This window comes from Amphiura filiformis, chromosome 14 (assembly GCF_039555335.1).
Source record: "Amphiura filiformis chromosome 14, Afil_fr2py, whole genome shotgun sequence".
Lineage (NCBI taxonomy): Eukaryota > Metazoa > Echinodermata > Ophiuroidea > Amphilepidida > Amphiuridae > Amphiura > Amphiura filiformis.
Genome location: NC_092641.1, coordinates 53,048,175 through 53,065,279, shown reverse-complemented (window position 1 = coordinate 53,065,279; position 17,105 = coordinate 53,048,175). Strand labels below are relative to the sequence as shown.

General features: G+C 38.8%; 1 protein-coding gene across 1 annotated transcript in view; it reads right to left on the bottom strand.

The window, feature by feature from the left end:
* Positions 1–2,229: 2,229 nt before the first annotated feature.
* LOC140170291 (uncharacterized) overlaps positions 2,230–17,105 on the bottom strand; it is a 63,848-nt gene continuing 48,972 nt past the window's right edge. Inside the window, exons 5-8 of the mRNA XM_072193661.1 lie at positions 15,533–15,601; positions 14,822–15,099; positions 14,074–14,347; positions 2,230–3,208 (exon numbers count right to left, since the gene is read on the bottom strand). Of these exons, the coding sequence (XP_072049762.1) occupies positions 2,292–3,208; positions 14,074–14,347; positions 14,822–15,099; positions 15,533–15,601 (1,538 nt within the window). The 3' untranslated portion in view covers positions 2,230–2,291. The remainder of the gene's footprint in view (positions 3,209–14,073; positions 14,348–14,821; positions 15,100–15,532; positions 15,602–17,105) is intronic.

Genomic DNA, 17,105 nt, shown 5'->3' with positions numbered 1-17,105 from the left:
ATGTGCAACGAATACAGAGACATTTCTATGCATGGATACAGGTGGATATGCGAGACGGCATCTGTTTGCTTGTTTGTTTGATTGTTTTGGTCTGATCCTTCCCAAATGAGTGTCTGCTTTATAGCTCTTGACATTCCTGGTGTACATGGGACAGAAGACATGCGAAGGAATTAGTCGTTTGAAGTGGACATCTAAGCAAATTTATGATCATTGCCTGGCAGCTAATCTGATGTCAACACAATTGGATCTTTTTAAAGAATGAAAAAAGAAAGAAGGAAATGAATACCCAATTTCTTGGCCCCAATATAATCCATTAAATAAGTAAACAATAGCTGAATAGAAATAAGTTGTTTAGACGTTTAACTCGGGATGATTAACGCTGAATTTCGCTGTTTAATAATGTCAAAAGTTATAACCAGCCATTGATTAGGTTTCCTAAAACGTGAAGAGAATTTCAATTTTTAACCAATAAACGGGTTACCGTGCCATGTAGTGAACCCGTTGCTTACGATTGCATAAAGTTGTTTAAGGATGTCGGATATGGCAAAATAAGAGTGTAGTACAGTAAAGTACAGTATCGCTAGAATTTCAATTCCAATGATGTTGATAAATTTAGCAAATAAACTCATAAATATCCATCTTTTAAGTCTCAACGATGTCTATGCTTATCAAACGAATCTCGAGTTTGGTGCAAGCTGATTGACTCAAACCTACCTATTTGAATGAAGTTTCAGGAGGCAAACGCACCCGTCCAGCATACGTGTCCGCCATTTGCCTATGTCATTTTAAACAATAATTGGTTAAATTCCGCGTCGTGAGAAGTATCGTGAAGCACGGTATTAAAGAGAGTTACAACTTTTAACCGTTGCTTCGATTGCATAAAGTTGTTTTTGCAAAGTAAGAGTGTAGGGCTATTGTGGCTCAAAAGCCACGAATACAGGCGGTGGCTTCTGATTGACCTTATTTGACCTCGTGTAACCTCATATTGACTTTTTCATGCTTCTCATATCAAGGATAATTTGCCCAGAATTTAAGCCCATACGGGTCCATTCTAGCATTTGACCTTTGACCTCGGGTGATCTCAGGTTGACTTTTACATGTTTCCCTCACATCAATGATGCTTTTCTATCAATTTAAATGGGCCCCATTTTACCATGACCTTTGACCTCGGGTGACCTCATGTTGACCTCTCTATGTTTTCCTCATATCTATGATGCTTTGCATCTAGTTTGAGCCCAACTGGGCAAATTTTAACATGTGAACTCATTTGACCTTTGACGTTTCATGCTCTCATCATGTCAATGCTTCTTTGCACAAAGTTTAAGCCCCATCAAATCCATAATAACATTTGCTCCTTTAATCTTTGACCTCGGATAACTCAGATTGACTTTTTCATGTTTTCCTCATACCAGGGATGCTTTGCACCAAGTTTAAGCCTTGACATTTAACCTTTGACCTCGGGTGACCTCCGAGTGACTTTTTCATGTTTTCTCATATCAAGGATACCTTGCACCAAGTGTAAGCCTAATTAACTTTGACCGCCTGATGACCTCAGATTTATTTTTGTGATCCCCTCATATTAAGAATTATTTGTACTAGGTTTAATTAGCCCGATCGGGCATATTTTAAAATTTGACTGCCACCATCCCCCAACCCCCGCACGTGCCATGCTGCCCTCCCACACTTCCCCCCATTACCAACCGAAATTTCAGGGTCCTTAACGACGGTTACCACAACCCTCGTGCACATCCTCTATCTCCGTGCAAAATTTGAGCTCGATAGCTGAAAGCCTGGAGAAACGTATAGCCAGATGAATACAAATAAGATAAGTACATTATATTTGATAGCAAGAAGTATTCACCATTACTGCACCCACTATCATTTACCTTATTGTGATGAATATTATAGTGATAATTTAAAATAGACTTAAATATGATTTAACATTATTTTAAAATCAAATCAAATTTCATTTTGGGGACATTTCGAGCATGTAACAAAATACCTTTAAAGTGGCACACATGCCAAGTAAAAAAACAGAAAGTTCAAAGGTCATACAGGGATCACTATGCCTAAAATGTAATTTCACATGAGATCATAGAGAGCTCTACATTATGTACCATATTGGCTATTGCTAAAGGTCGCCATCTTTGAGCGTAAATCACATCTTATTTCTCATTGTTCTCAGTTAAGGTTTCTTATTATGTAATTTAAATGTAAAGTACATAAATATTTGAAAGTTTACATATGGCTTTACATTGATGCCTGTTGCTATTGGTTACATATGGCTAAGTTTACATATGGCTATACATTGATGCTTGGTTGGTATTGGCTACATAGATTGTATCATTTTTCCAGGTGATGCCATTAGGACCGTATATATTTGTGATGATGCACCGCCTGAATCGACCCCAACGTGAATACTGGTGTATGTGTCCAGTACTCATATAACCGTGACTATTGGATGGGTCAAATCGCATTACAATGATGTATACGTTATTGTCCTCATCACAAGCTAGTCCGCGTGGCATTCCTGGATACCCATCAACAGTGAAACTTTCCAATGAGAACATGACATCACCTGCATAGTTTACTGCATGGACTTTCTTGAAAATATAATCACTCACAAAGATCTGCTGCTTGTTATTCACTGCCATGTAATATGGATTGATGTTCAGATTGATAGTGTTGATCAACCCTCCATCATCCGCATCATGGACGGTGACCATACGGGCACTGCCAACTAATATAGCTCCATCTGAAGCAACTGATATGGAACATGATTGTACCTTAGTGGTCTGATTCATATCTGATAGCACAGAGAACATACGCAGATATGTTCCATTCTCATCGAAAAGTTTCACGTATTCAGACTCTGAATCAACTATTGCGATTTGGCCTTGTGTTGTAGCAGTTACACCATAAGGGGCTATCACACGTGCCTCAGGTTTGTCATCTGGTGGATGGAGCGTACACTTAAACTTACCGACATGGCTAAATATGGATGCGCGTCGTGCGCTATGATCGGCAACTACCACATCCGAATTGTTGCATACCGCGATTCCGGTAATGCTGACAAACTCTCCCTCAGCCTGACCTTCCTTACCAAATTCCCTGATAAGACGCCATTTGTTGCTGCTGTGTGAACTTGTTGACGCAGATGCAGTCTCGCTAGCTTGGTTTTGGAATGTCACTGGTTCATCAGATAAACCTAGTATTAAAATAATGGGAATCTATGTATTAGATTCAACGAATGAAATTCCTATGTTTGTTTAAAACACTGCAAAAAGGTTGCGCAAATATTACCCATATTAATGGCCAAATATTAACACAGCAATTATGTTTGATGAATCCAAGTATGTGAAAATATTAGATTCAAAGCATGATAATGATAAAATTTGATGCCTTTATTGACCTCGCTATGAGTTTTTTTATATGACTCGACTACGTCTCGTCCAATATTATAAAACTCATAGCTCGGTCAATAAATATGACTTAATCGATCTAATTTCATATCAAAATTGATTAAATTTCGCCTAATTATAGACTAGTGCTGATGAACCAACGTGTGCAAAGTGTACAGTGAAGCAACTTATCGAAGACCCATTGATTAACGAAGTCCTTATAGATTCTGCCAGTCGTTTTGTAGTTGAAGGAGTAACTTTAAAATACATAAGGGGATGTTATTTTCTTCGGAAGGGGGGGAGGGTCATGAATATGTTGTCATATGAGTCAAATTTTTATCACCCTCTATTGCGGGCACATTTTAGCGACCCCCCTATCTTGGGTCGAAAAATTCTATGCCCACTCAACCCACCCACCCCACTTCCACCTACACAGACTCAAGACAAATTATTCATTGCCGGAACTTAACTTAAGCGAGTTAAAATTTCGATCGTAAGTGTTAAGAATTTTGCATTATATAACTAAAGATTGTGCGCACATTTTGATTGTGAAGTCAAAGAAAGCGCACGCAGCGGGCGAAAAATTGGAATCACCAGCCCTTAATAATCTATAATCCCCCCCCCCTCCCCCTTCCTATTTTTGGTGTTAAAAAGTGTAACCACTATTCTTGGTCTAAAAATTCTTTGACCCCCAGTATCTTCGAACCAACGAGCTACGGATGTCCTTAGAAACCCCTAATAAAGAAAATGAAAAACTACGGAACGATCTTGAAATTATCAAACAAAGTACTACCGACAAACCGGACTCCCCGAATGACACAGAACTTTGTGATCCCCTGAAGACCATATCAGTGACATTGTAAGACACTTTAGAGATCATTTTGAGAACACTGAATTAAATCTCTCAGTGGTGCGACTGTATCAGATATTTTCAACTAGTTAGATCAACGCAATGATCTCAGCAGTTTCAGTGATATACTGATACATGCAGGTACCAACGATATCTGGAAGAACATTGCCTTTGATGATAGTGTGTCTTCCTTGGAGGCTGTGATCACTCTCCTCATGGTAAAAGCCCAACAGTCAAAATGTGCATATCGGCTGTTTGTCCTCGTACTAAAGGAAAAGTTCAACACAAGGTTGAAACGCTTATCGAGGCGTTCAAAGATTTGGTTTCACGCGTGGATTGCAAGCTCATTGACTCCAGTCTCAATATGACCTACCGGAATGGCTCCGTTGACGATTCACAGTTACTTGATGGACTCCACCTTAGTGATCGTGGACATGAAACTCTTTCGCGTCTGTTCGCTGACTCCGTGGAAAGCCTCCAGTCTGGTGCGTGGTGTAAAGTGTTTCCAACAGGAATTCGCAAAGAGTAACAAATCACGCCTCACCACGACAAGGACTCTTGTCATCATATGGAAAGTGTCCGTTGTCACAAATGTAACAAACTAGGTCTAATTATTGTAGAAGTAGTTTCACAAGTAAGTCTGCCAAAAATTGAGGTTTTGACCATGTCCAGAGTGCCGAAAGATCAAGTTTACTTGATTTAAAAACTGTTGATGTTGACCATAAAATTAGAAATTTAAATGAAAAAGTTGCATGTGATGTTTGGTCACATTAATACATACAGTGCTGTGCTTCGTGATTTCAACTCAAAATGCTACTTCTCCCACAAGTTACGTAAGACAGTAACGCCACTTGCACACATGCATTGTAATTACCTATTGTATATACATCATGCACATATTTGAGGTCAAAGGTTATTAAGGGTTACTTCCGGTGTAAAACCAAATATCTTCGAAAAATTGTATTAGCTAAGAAAAACATAGGAGAGTGACGGTATGTACACACATGAATTATTTTTACGTATTGTATATGTGGTATTTTTTCATTTGGGGTCATAAGGGGTCACTTCCGGTATAAAACGAAATACCTTCAAAATGCTACTTCTCCCACAAATTACATAGGACGGTGTCGCAACATGCACACATGCATTGCTATTACCCAGTGTCTACGAATCATACACAGATTTGAGGTCAAAGGTCATTAAGGGGTCACTTCCGGTCCAAGATGAAAAAAAAATAACATGGCAGAGTGATACTATGTGCAAAAATGCATTGACATAAACCAATGGCTATGGGGCTTTCATAGATTTTGGGGTCAAAGGTCATTAAGGGATGTTATAGTCACTAAAATGACCCAAGCCAAAATCACCTGCGATTAAATCACAATACAGAAACCTACAATTAATTAAACTTATAAAATATTACACAGATATATTTTACTACAATTACTTATCCAAGCCTGGTGATCTTGATTAGCTGAAGATCTGATGAGATTTCTTTGATGGTCTCAGTTCTTGATCCAAGATCCGGCAATGTCCAAGATCCTGTCTATCCAAGGTAAACCCTGGTTTCCCACAATCTGAGTCCAAAATCCTGATGACTGTTTTTTTTCCGCTATGCTAGTGTTCTTCAAATGGTCTTCTATGTTGACCGTAAAGACCTCTCTCGGAGATCTCTTGAGCAAACTTTCTGCTGCACTTGACAGACCATGCTAGTCCAGCAAAATACCACAGTTCGATGATGGAGATGTTTCAGTCTGCCGCTTCTTTGAGTCGACAGCACAATCGAGCACTATTGGCTCTACTACCGCCTTTGACGTATTTTATTCTTTCTCTCCAACACAAAAACCGCGAACCGAAGTTTGAAGACTTCAATTATGGTAACTTTGTACCAATACTGGCTAACATACATTTCACAGAGTTCTCTCTTACAACTCAGTCTCCTCTCCCCCAATCTTTTAATCTCCAGGCTTTTTATACCATTCTTACGATTATAGAATAATCTGAATTATAACAGCATTTTACCTCCCATATATATGGCGCATTACATCAATTCCCAAAATAGTGCATGAAATCACCACATGTCAATCAGACTCATTACTCTGTACACATAGTTCTAAAAATAGCCCATTGCCGCAACACAAACCAATCAGACACTGTACCCTGATTTTTTGGAACAGTGCCAGCACTTTACTACTGTGGTAATCAAGTAATCATGACCATTAGAGTATTATCCAAATGTCTCCAGAACTTTCTCCATATTACTATATGTGACCCGGCAGCACAAACGAGCCGTAAATTCCCTAAATTGTATTCTGAGTTATGGTGTAAAATGTGTACGAAGGTCGTATTCATCGGTCACTTAAGCTGGCACGACATCTGTCTTATTTGGATAGTCACAACACCAATCAATAATCCTATTATTGAAGTGGATAATAAGCTTCTACCTTAGATGGCTATAGAACTTTTAATAGCTCTGGTCTTTGTTTGCTTTTGCTAAATCCTTTTCAAGTGGTGGGTTATTTGTATAGGTATGCATAACCAACAATTAACAATGAGAGAACCTTCTTAAACCTCGTTGACTTGGGGATGATTTGAAATGACCGCCAATTATGACTGTTTGATATTTATTGCCAGCAATGTGGAAAAAGAGACACTCATAGAAACGAAAAAAGCTATAATTTTGTTGAAGGAGCAAAGTTTAACTAACCATAACTATCGTTTGAAGTCAAATGATATACCATTTTTAAGTTTATGATGTATTATTTTTTAAACATGAAATAAAACAAAATTGACCGGAGGAGGAATTTACGGCTCATTCGCCGTGGACGGTCACATATATGAATTTCTTGATCACTTTAAACATTAACCTTCTAGAATATTCTATATAGAAACCAATGACGATAAATATCAAAACAAGCAAAAATTAATATCTGATGACAAAATGCATAACTTTAATAAATACTATGGATTATTTTGGGGCACATAACAGGGGACAGGGGTCACAAGACGGCTGTGTTCGTGGTCTTAGACCACAGCTATGTTGAGTTCTTTCTTCTTCTTTCTCCTGTCGACCTTTAAATTTGCTCTAGCACTGACATGCTTACACCGATTTTGACCTAACTTGGTCACAACAATCACTGACCATGCCCCTACATGTCACATGAAGTTTGCGGGGTCAAAGGTCACGTAGGGGGCACAGGGGTCAAAAACGTGATTTCTACTTCTCCCACAAATAACGTAGAACAGTAACGCCACTTGCACATTATTATTACCCAGTGTCTGTTAATCATACACATATTTGAGGTCAAAGATCATGAAGGCATAAAACCAAATTCCTTCCAAAATTGTTCTTAGCTAAGAAAAACATAGGAGAGCGACGCCATGTGCACATATGAATTATGTTTATCTAATGTATATGTGGTATTTTTTATTTGCGGTCAAAGGTCATTAAGGGTCACTTCCGGTATATAAAACGAAATACCTTCAAAATGCTACTTCTCCCACAAATTACGTAGGACGGTGACGCAACATGCACCCATGTATTGCTATTACCCAGTGTCTATGAATCATACACAGATTTGAGGTCAAATGTCATTAAGGTGTCACTTCCTATACTTTGTACAGAGTGAAAGTGTCCGATTTTTTCACACACTTGGACTCAAAACACAAAACTTGGGCTGTATTCAATCATTACAGCCCAATTGGGTGCAATACTCTTTGTGAGATTTAATATTGCCATATCAGTACTAACAACAATCTACACCCATTTGGGCACCATACTCACCAAGATCTGGCAACACTGGCAACAACCAAACTGAAAACTGAATTGGCTGTGTGTGGCTGAGTGAACTGCAGTGCAGCAGGGACATAAAATCCCAGTGGATTTCTATAACTCAAAAATCATTTTGTTTTAGAAATTAAAGTAGAAAAAAGATGACAGCCAGTGTTTTGAGCTGTAATTTTTCAAGATTTTTCATGTTTTTAGAGTTGCGTTGAATGCATGAGCAGGAAGTCTAGACCAAGGTAAGTAAGCTTACTTTCAAAAGCTTATTTTGGAAGTTGCACCAGACATGCATGCTTATGTGCTTGCATATTGTATTGTGTGAAGCTAGAAAGGTAGGTTTATTCTATTTATTTCTAGAGAAGATTAGACAACACAAATCACAAAGCTTAGCCTCAAGGCTAGGCCTAGTCTAGGCCTTCATCAGCCCAATGTCTCAGTAGTGTTAGTTTTAACTGCTAGTGCTGGCCTATGCTATGGCTGCAGCTGACAGGTCTATAAATATGTACGGGTGGGAGCAATTGAATAGAAAACTCATGCATGTAAATCAGCTAGGCCTGAATTTAAGTCCAAGCCTAGTCTTAGGCCTAGATGCTGATTTCATACCTTTTACCGCTTGCCGTTTCATCGTGCCGCTTGTATTTCCTGCAAGAGTGCAAGCGGAGCGGCATCCCACTGAACGGCAGAGACATGAATAAAGCTAATGTTGCTGCTCAGCACTGACAGAAATCGTTTAATGTTCTCATACGGTATGTCAGAGTGACGCAGCTCCTGAATTGACTTGAAACTCCTAGACCTAGCGATCTGTCACTTTGGGCGAACTGATATCTCGGCTTGCTGCTGGTAACCGTAGCTGGTGCGAGTGCATAGTAAAATCGTTGTCAGAGCAGCAAAGTGGCAGAAAAGTATGAAACCAGCATTGTGCCACAGGTTTCAGTCTCTCCAGAATCTAGTACTACTAGCATTCGTAATAAATCCTTCAAATATTGCTGCTGCACTGAATGTTACCAGTACTGTATTTTGCTGGCCATGTACTTGGAAGCTGCATACCTTCTAACCTAGTAGAGTTCTACGATAAACACAAACTAATTTTCCACAAAGAGATTTAGGACAAGTAAAGATTCTGAAAACATAATAATGATAAAATTGGATGGTTTTTTTCACCCAATACTACAAATTTATTGGTCTCGCTATGAGTTTTAAAATATTGGACTCGACTTCGTCTCGTCCAATATTTTAAAACTCATAGCTCGACCAATAAATTTGTAGTATTGGGTTCAAACCATCCAATTTTATATCAAAATCGGTGTAAGCATGTCAGTGCTAGAGCAAATTTAAAGGTCGACAGGAGAAAGAACATAGCTGTGGTCTAAGACCACGAACACAGCCGTCTTGTGACCCCTGTCCCCTGTTATGTGCCCCAAAATAATTAAAGTTATGCATTTTGTCATCAGATATTAATTTTCGCTTGTTTTGATATATATCTTCATTGGTTTCTATATAGAATATTCTAGAAGGTTAATGTTTAAAGTGATCAAGAAATTCATATCTAGTAATATGGAGAAAGTTCTGGAGACATTTGGATAATACTCTAATGGTCATGATTACTTGATTACCACAGTAGTAAAGTGCTGGCACTGTTCCAAAAAATCAGGGTACAGTGTCTGATTGGTTTGTGTTGCGGCAATGGGCTATTTTTAGAACTATGTGTACAGAGTAATGAGTCTGATTGGCTTGTGGTGATTTCATGCACTATTTTGGGAATTGATGTAATGCGCCATATATATGGGAGGTAAAATGCTGTAATAATTCAGATTATTCTATAATCGTAAGAATGGTATAAAAAGCCTGGAGATTAAAAGATTGGGGTAGAGGAGACTGAGTTGTAAGAGAGAACTCTGTGAAATGTATGTTATAGCCAGTATTGGTACAAAGTTACCATAATTGAAGTCTTCAAACTTCGGTTCGCGGTTTTTGTGTTGGAGAGAAAGAATAAAATACGTCAAAGGCGGTAGTAGAGCCAGTGCTCGATTGTGCTGTTGACTCAAAGAAGCGGCAGACTGAAACATCTCCATCATCGAACTGTGGTATTTTGCTGGACTAGCATGGTCTGTCAAGTGCAGCAGAAAGTTTGCTCAAGAGATCTCCGAGAGAGGAGTTTACGGTCAACATAGAAGACCATTTGAAGAACACTAGCATCAGGATTTTGGACTCAGATTGTGGGAAACCAGGGTTTACCTTGGATAGACAGGATCTTGGACATTGCCGGATCTTGGATCAAGAACTGAGACCATCAAAGAAATCTCATCAGATCTTCAGCTAATCAAGATCACCAGGCTTGGATAAGTAATTGTAGTAAAATATATCTGTGTAATATTTTATAAGTTTAATTATTGTACGTTTCTGTATTGTGATTTAATCGCAGGTGATTTTGGCCTAGGTCATTTTAGTGACTATAACACCCCGTAATGACCTTTGACCCCAAAATCTATGAAAGCCCCATAGGCATTGGCTTATGTCAATGCATTTTTGCACATAGTATCACTCTGCCATGTTATTTTTCGATTGTTTTTCATCTTGACCCCTTAATGACCTTTGACCTCAAATCTGTGTATGATTCGTAGACACTGGGTAATAGCAATGCATGTGTGCATGTTGCGACACCGTCCTATGTAATTTGTGGGAGAAGTAGCATTTTGAAGGTATTTCGTTTTATACCGGAAGTGACCCTTATGACCCCAAATGAAAAAATACCACATATACAATACGTACAAATAATTCATGTGTGTACATACCGTCACTCTCCTATGTTTTTCTTAGCTAATAAAAATTTTCGAAGATATTTGGTTTTACACCGGAAGTAACCCTTAATAACCTTTGACCTCAAATATGTGCATGATGTATATACACTGGGTAATTACAATGCATGTGTGCAAGTGGCGTTACTGTCTTAGGTAACTTGTGGGAGAAGTAGCATTTTGAGTTGAAATCACGAAGCACAGCACTATGTGTATTAATGTGCGCAAACATCACATGCAACTTTTTCATTTAAATTTCTAATTTTATGGTCAACATCAACAGTTTTTAAATCAAGTAAACTTGATCTTTCGGCACTCTGAACATGGTCAAAACCTCAATTTTTGGCAGACTTACTTGTGAAACTACTTCTACAATAATTAGACCTAGTTTGTTACATTTGTGACAACGGACACTTTCCATATGATGACAAGAGTCCTTGTCGTGGTGAGGCGTGATTTGTTACTCTTTGCGAATTCCTGTTGGAAACACTTTACACCACGCACCAGACTGGATGCCTTCCACGGAGTCAGCGAACAGACGCGAAAGAGTTTCATGTCCACGATCACTAAGGTGGAGTCCATCAAGTAACTGTGAATCGTCAACGGAGCCATTCCGGTAGGTCATATTGAGACTGGAGTCAATGAGCTTGCAATCCACGCGTGAAGCCAAGTCGTTGAACGCCTCGATAAGCGTTTCAACCTTGTGTTGAACTTTTCCTATAGTGCGAGGACAAACAGCCGATATGCAAATTTTGACTGTTGGGCTTTCACCATGAGGAGAGTGATCACAGCCTCCAAGGAAGACACACTATCATCAAAGGCAATGTTCTTCCAGATTTCGTTGGTACCTGCATGTATCAGTATATCACTAAAACTGCTGATATCATTGCGTTGATCTAACTCGTTGAAAATATCTGATACAGTCGCACCACTGAGATATTTAATTCAGTGTTCTCAAAATGATCTCTAAAGTCACCGACGATTAAGCATGCAATGGTGGACCTGATCTGGTCTTCAGGGGATCACAAAGTTCTGTGTCATTCGGGGAGTCCGGTTTGTCAGCACTTTGTTTGATAATTTCAAGATCGTTCCGTAGTTTGTACTGTACAATATTAATAGATAGACCTAAACAGATCATATCCTTTATTTTGTTTTTTTGCTGTATTGTCATTGAGCTTGGTATGCCATTACTTCTAATAATATGCGGACTTGTTATGCTACACAAATATAAATACATACCTTGTTCAATAGACCATTCACAATGGGATACAGACCACAAATTTGTTTAAGCTAATTGCTTATAAAGTTAACATAAGGAAATGATATGTCCTTTTGTTGTGCATTCAGTCGAGGAAATAGGCATTAGTGTTTGACAATACATATGATCGACTCTGAGACAGGCCACCACCATGATAGGCACTCTACTGAGTAAATCATCAGAGCTGCATGTTCAGATATAAAAACCTTAATAATCAGCATAGAACTTAAGGTTTCTCTCACATTCAGAGGGAATGTAATTTAGTACATCACATTATTATCGGGAAACACCTTTCATTAACTTCACTTATACCAGTATACTAGGCATTTTTTCACAATCTTTTCAGGTGATTTTTGCCATGATTTGAGGCATGCTTGAGACTGAGTTAAACTTTTATACATGTTATAATTCATTGTCAAGGTAATACATAAATATTACATTCTTCAAATTCAATCAATAGTAATTGTTGAGCAAGTTGAATGCAAAACAACAATTATAATAGCAGTAAAGCAGATATGGAACCAACACTAGTGATTCACATGTATGTTTCATATATTCCCAAATCAGTTATTATGTGGTTATTCTATAATATTAGTTCTATTTTTTATCCTAGTTGCCTCCAGTTCTGAGTAAACTCTGATCATGTGATCTGAAATGTGTAAACAATTTTATTTTTGCATGCACTGTTGGTTAAAATACACTTTCACAACAGCTTTTGGTCAAGTGGCCTTGTCACTAGTAGAATGGACTATTATCCAATTATTTCTGAGCCACCAATTTGCTTTGTCCTCACAAACAATACATTGGATTGCTCTGCAAACATTTAGTTGGATATGGCAAGGAACTTAATCCGTGTCCTGGACATATAGTTAGGGGAAAAAGTTCAATTTGGTGACCACTCTCTGGCTAGTAAGGTTTGATGATTGATTCGACTTCTATGGACCATTTAGAAAAAAAATAGCCACCATGTCCCTCGCGAAAATCCCGGCATTTTTCACTAGAGGCCAAAATCCAAAATGGCCGCCGCCACCATTTTGAAAATTTAAGTTTTGAACCAGAGCACCTATAATCATGCACAAAGACACTTTTTTCGGATATGTCGAGTACAAGGATTCCGATTCTGACATTAGTTTGACATTACGGCATCATTTTCACCCAGAAATTCAAGATGGTGGCCGGCACAGTCTGTCAAGTGGAGCAGAACGCTTGCTCAAGAGATCTCCAAGAGAGGAGTTTACGGTCAACATAAAAGACCATTTGGAGAACACTATAATAGCAGCTAGGATAGTGAAAATATTGTCATCAGGACTTTGGACTGAGATTGTGGTAAACCAGGGATTTACCTTGGATAGACAGGATCTCAGACATTGCCGGATCTTGGATCAAGAACTGAGACCATCAAAGGAATCTCATCAGATCTTCAGCTAATCAAGATCAATAGGCTTAGATAAGTAATTGCAGTTAACAGACATCTGTGTAATATTGCTAAGTTTAATTATTGTATGATTCTGTATTGTTAGTTGTTTAACAGCCATACTGCACTGATTAATAAATTTAATAAAATTAATAAAAAATAAAATTAATTAAATTAATTAATGTTGTTGTATATAATAAACAGTGTGTTTATGTGTTTGCTGATGCATGATGAACTCGGAAGCAGGTGATTTTGGCCTGGGTCATTTTATAGTGACCATAACAACAGTTGCACCAGAAATGCAAGAGGTGACCAGAGCCAACCCGATATCAATCCACCGCTTGGCTCAAGTGTCAGATCACTTGGAGTTGAATTCAAGTCATCTCGGGAGCGGCACCACTCTGACGTATGAGAACAGGAATTGACTATTGGAGGTGCTGAGTGGCAACATAGGTTTTCATAGTGCTGCCGCTCATCGACATGCCGCTCCGCTTGCAGAAAGTATGTGTGACAACGCTCAGCGACAAGCGACAAAAAGTATGAAACCAGCATTACAGTAATAGCAACATACCAACTCTCCACAGACTCTGGTAGTGGAATTCCCACACATGTCCCAGGAGTAAAGGCTGCTTGGAACCATCTGTACTGCCTGAAATCCTAATAGAAGGATCATCGTTGTCTGCTCCTTGTGGGGAACTGGTTACTATGAGTATGTCTCTCTGCAAAAGATGGGCAGTTGCAGTGACGACAATATGATCTGCCCATTCACCATCTCTTGCCATAGAAGTACAATAAGTTTTCCAATCTGGTTGGATTACTTGAAAGTCAATGGTGCCATCCTGGGCCTGCATGGATGAAGGAAAAATTGTAAATTGAGCATAAATTGCAACTAGGCTGTTGGGCTGATAATGTCCATGTTATAACCCTGATAGACAGCAAAGTTACCAGCCATTGACTGTTGGGTTATTGCTAAAGTATATCCCTGCTAGCTATAATGTGTCTAAGTTTGCAAAGAGTTAATGTATAGCAGGATATTTTTGTAGCTTTTAATTTTTTTTTCAAATTTTGCAGCTCTGAGCAATTTGTAGTTGTGATAAGTTTGCAAAGAGTTAATGTACACAACAGCAGGAACTTTAGTAGCTTATTTTTTTTGGCAGATACATTTTTTTTCAGTGCAGCTCTGAGCAGCTTGCGGGTTTGTTTTATTCCATTTCTAATACATTAAACTCTATGGGTCATAATATTTTTTGTGGGCTTTTAAGAGTACAAAATAAAAAACCCACTCCCTGTGATAGTATAAGCAAAAAGTAATACAATACCTGAATAGAGGGATTTCTTCGCAGGAATTCTACAACAGACTGTCTGAGATCACTAGGGCTTTGATGAGGCAAGTTCAGAAGATCCAGTTGATCAGAGATGGCACTGAAGAAACAGTTTCCGTCCCCAGGAGTCTTGCCATGGAAAGCTAGATTGAGCTTCTTGCAATTTTCTTCCAAATACTGCACCACTTGGCTTTCTGATGTCTGCTGCTCAATCCATATTTGTTGCAGTCTCTCCAGTATACTCTTGAATTGACCAGGATCTTTGTACTGCGTACCTATATCATACATGCAAAAATAAGTCAGAGGAGAAAAACGAACAATTAACTGAAATGTATGTATGCAGCAAAATTAACTAGCTGAAACAAAGAAACAAAGATAGAAACAATGAAAGAAAGAAAGAAAAAGAACTAGCGCTACAGTGGTTTAAGAGCGACAAAACAGGCAGTGGCTTCTTATTGACCTCATTTTTAGGTGACGTCAGATGCAAACTATAGTCTGTATACCTTCCTCACATCAGTAATTTAGATTTTGTTTTTATTTTATTTCCAAAATAAATGGCAGCAGGATTACTTAATGTATTCAATTCTCACTGATAAACTCTCTTTTTAGATTTGTTTTCAAGCAACTACCCATTTCTGATGTAAAATCTCTTATGGTTGGTATATTTTAAATATGCCCTATGATAGAATGTTACAAAATGAGACTTACTGGCTAATGACAATTTGGTTTCCTTCTCTGAGTCATCATTGGTGATGTCACCATGAACTGGTTCTGCTTCTACAAGAGATGCAAATTTATGTCTTTAATCAATGCAATCTTTTTTACAGGTGGGTCAAGGGGGCATTTGCCACGCCCATATATTTTTTGCTCCCCCAGTTTGCCCCCCATCACCCCCCCCCCACTTTTGAGGCAAAACACCCAAAACTACATAAATTTCCACTTTTTTCGGCAACCTTGCGCAAAATTTGTTGATTTTGCCCGCCTGAAAAATTCAGATAAACCAGTCCCAACCCCAAATAAGGCGCCTTAACCCTAAATAAGGAACATAAACCTAAGATAAGAGAAGTAAACCCCAGACGGCGCCTTATCTGGGGTTTAGACTGCCATATCTGAGTTTAGCTCTCTTATCTGGGGTTAAGGCGCCTTATCTTGGGTTTAGATGCCTTATCTGAGGTTTACGACCCTTATCTGGGGTTAACAACCCTTATCTAGAGTTAAGGCACCTTATGTGGGGTTTAGATGCCTTTTCTGAGGTTTATGTTCCTTATTTAGGGTTAAGGCGCCTTATTTGGGGTTTGGACTGCTTTATAGGGGGTCTACGTCGCTTATCTGGGGTTACGTCGCATTATCTGGGGTTTAGATGCCGTATCTGGGTTTAGACTGCGATATGCTAAGGTTAAGGCATCTTAGCCACAGGTAAGGAACGTAAACCCAGGAAAAGGCCGTCTAAACCACAGATAAGGCGCCTTATCCCTAGATAAGGGATGTAAACCCAGTTTAAGGCAGTTTAAACCCCATATAAGAGACATGAACCCCAGATAAGGCGGAAATGACACACTTATGCTTCTGCTCTCATTCAAAAACCACATTTAAGCTCTACCAAATGGGGGCCATCTTAGATTTCTGGGCAAAAATTATTTTGTAACGTCAAATTAATGTCAGATTCGGATTTCTTGGGGTCGACTTACCGGAAAAATTGTCTTTGTACACGATTTTAGGTAATCTGGTTCAAAACTTTTTTTTTCAAGGTGGCGCCGGCGGCCACCATCTTGGATTTCTGGGTAAATATGAGTTCGTAATGTCAAAGTAATGTCAAATTTGAAATCCTTGTGGTCGACTTATCCAAAAAAGTTTCTTTGTACACGATTTTAGGTCCTCTTGTTCAAAACTAATTTTTTCAACATGGTGCCGGCCACCATTTTGGATTTCTGGGTAAAAATGATGCCGTAATGTCAAACTAATGTCAGAATCGGAATCCTTGTACTCGACATATCCGAAAAAAGTGTCTTTGTGCATGATTATAGGTGCTCTGGTTCAAAACTTAAATTTTCAAAATGGTGGCGGCGGCCATTTTGGATTTTGGCCTCTAGCAAAAAATGCCGGGATTTTCGCGAGGGACACGGTGGCTATTTTTTATCTAAATGGTCCATAGAAGTCGAATAAATCGTCAAACCTTACTAGCCAGAGAGTGGTCACCAAATTGAACTTTTTCGCCTAACTAATAGTCCGGACATACCTGGTCAGACCTGGACACATTTTCTTTGATTTTGGCTGTCTGTAC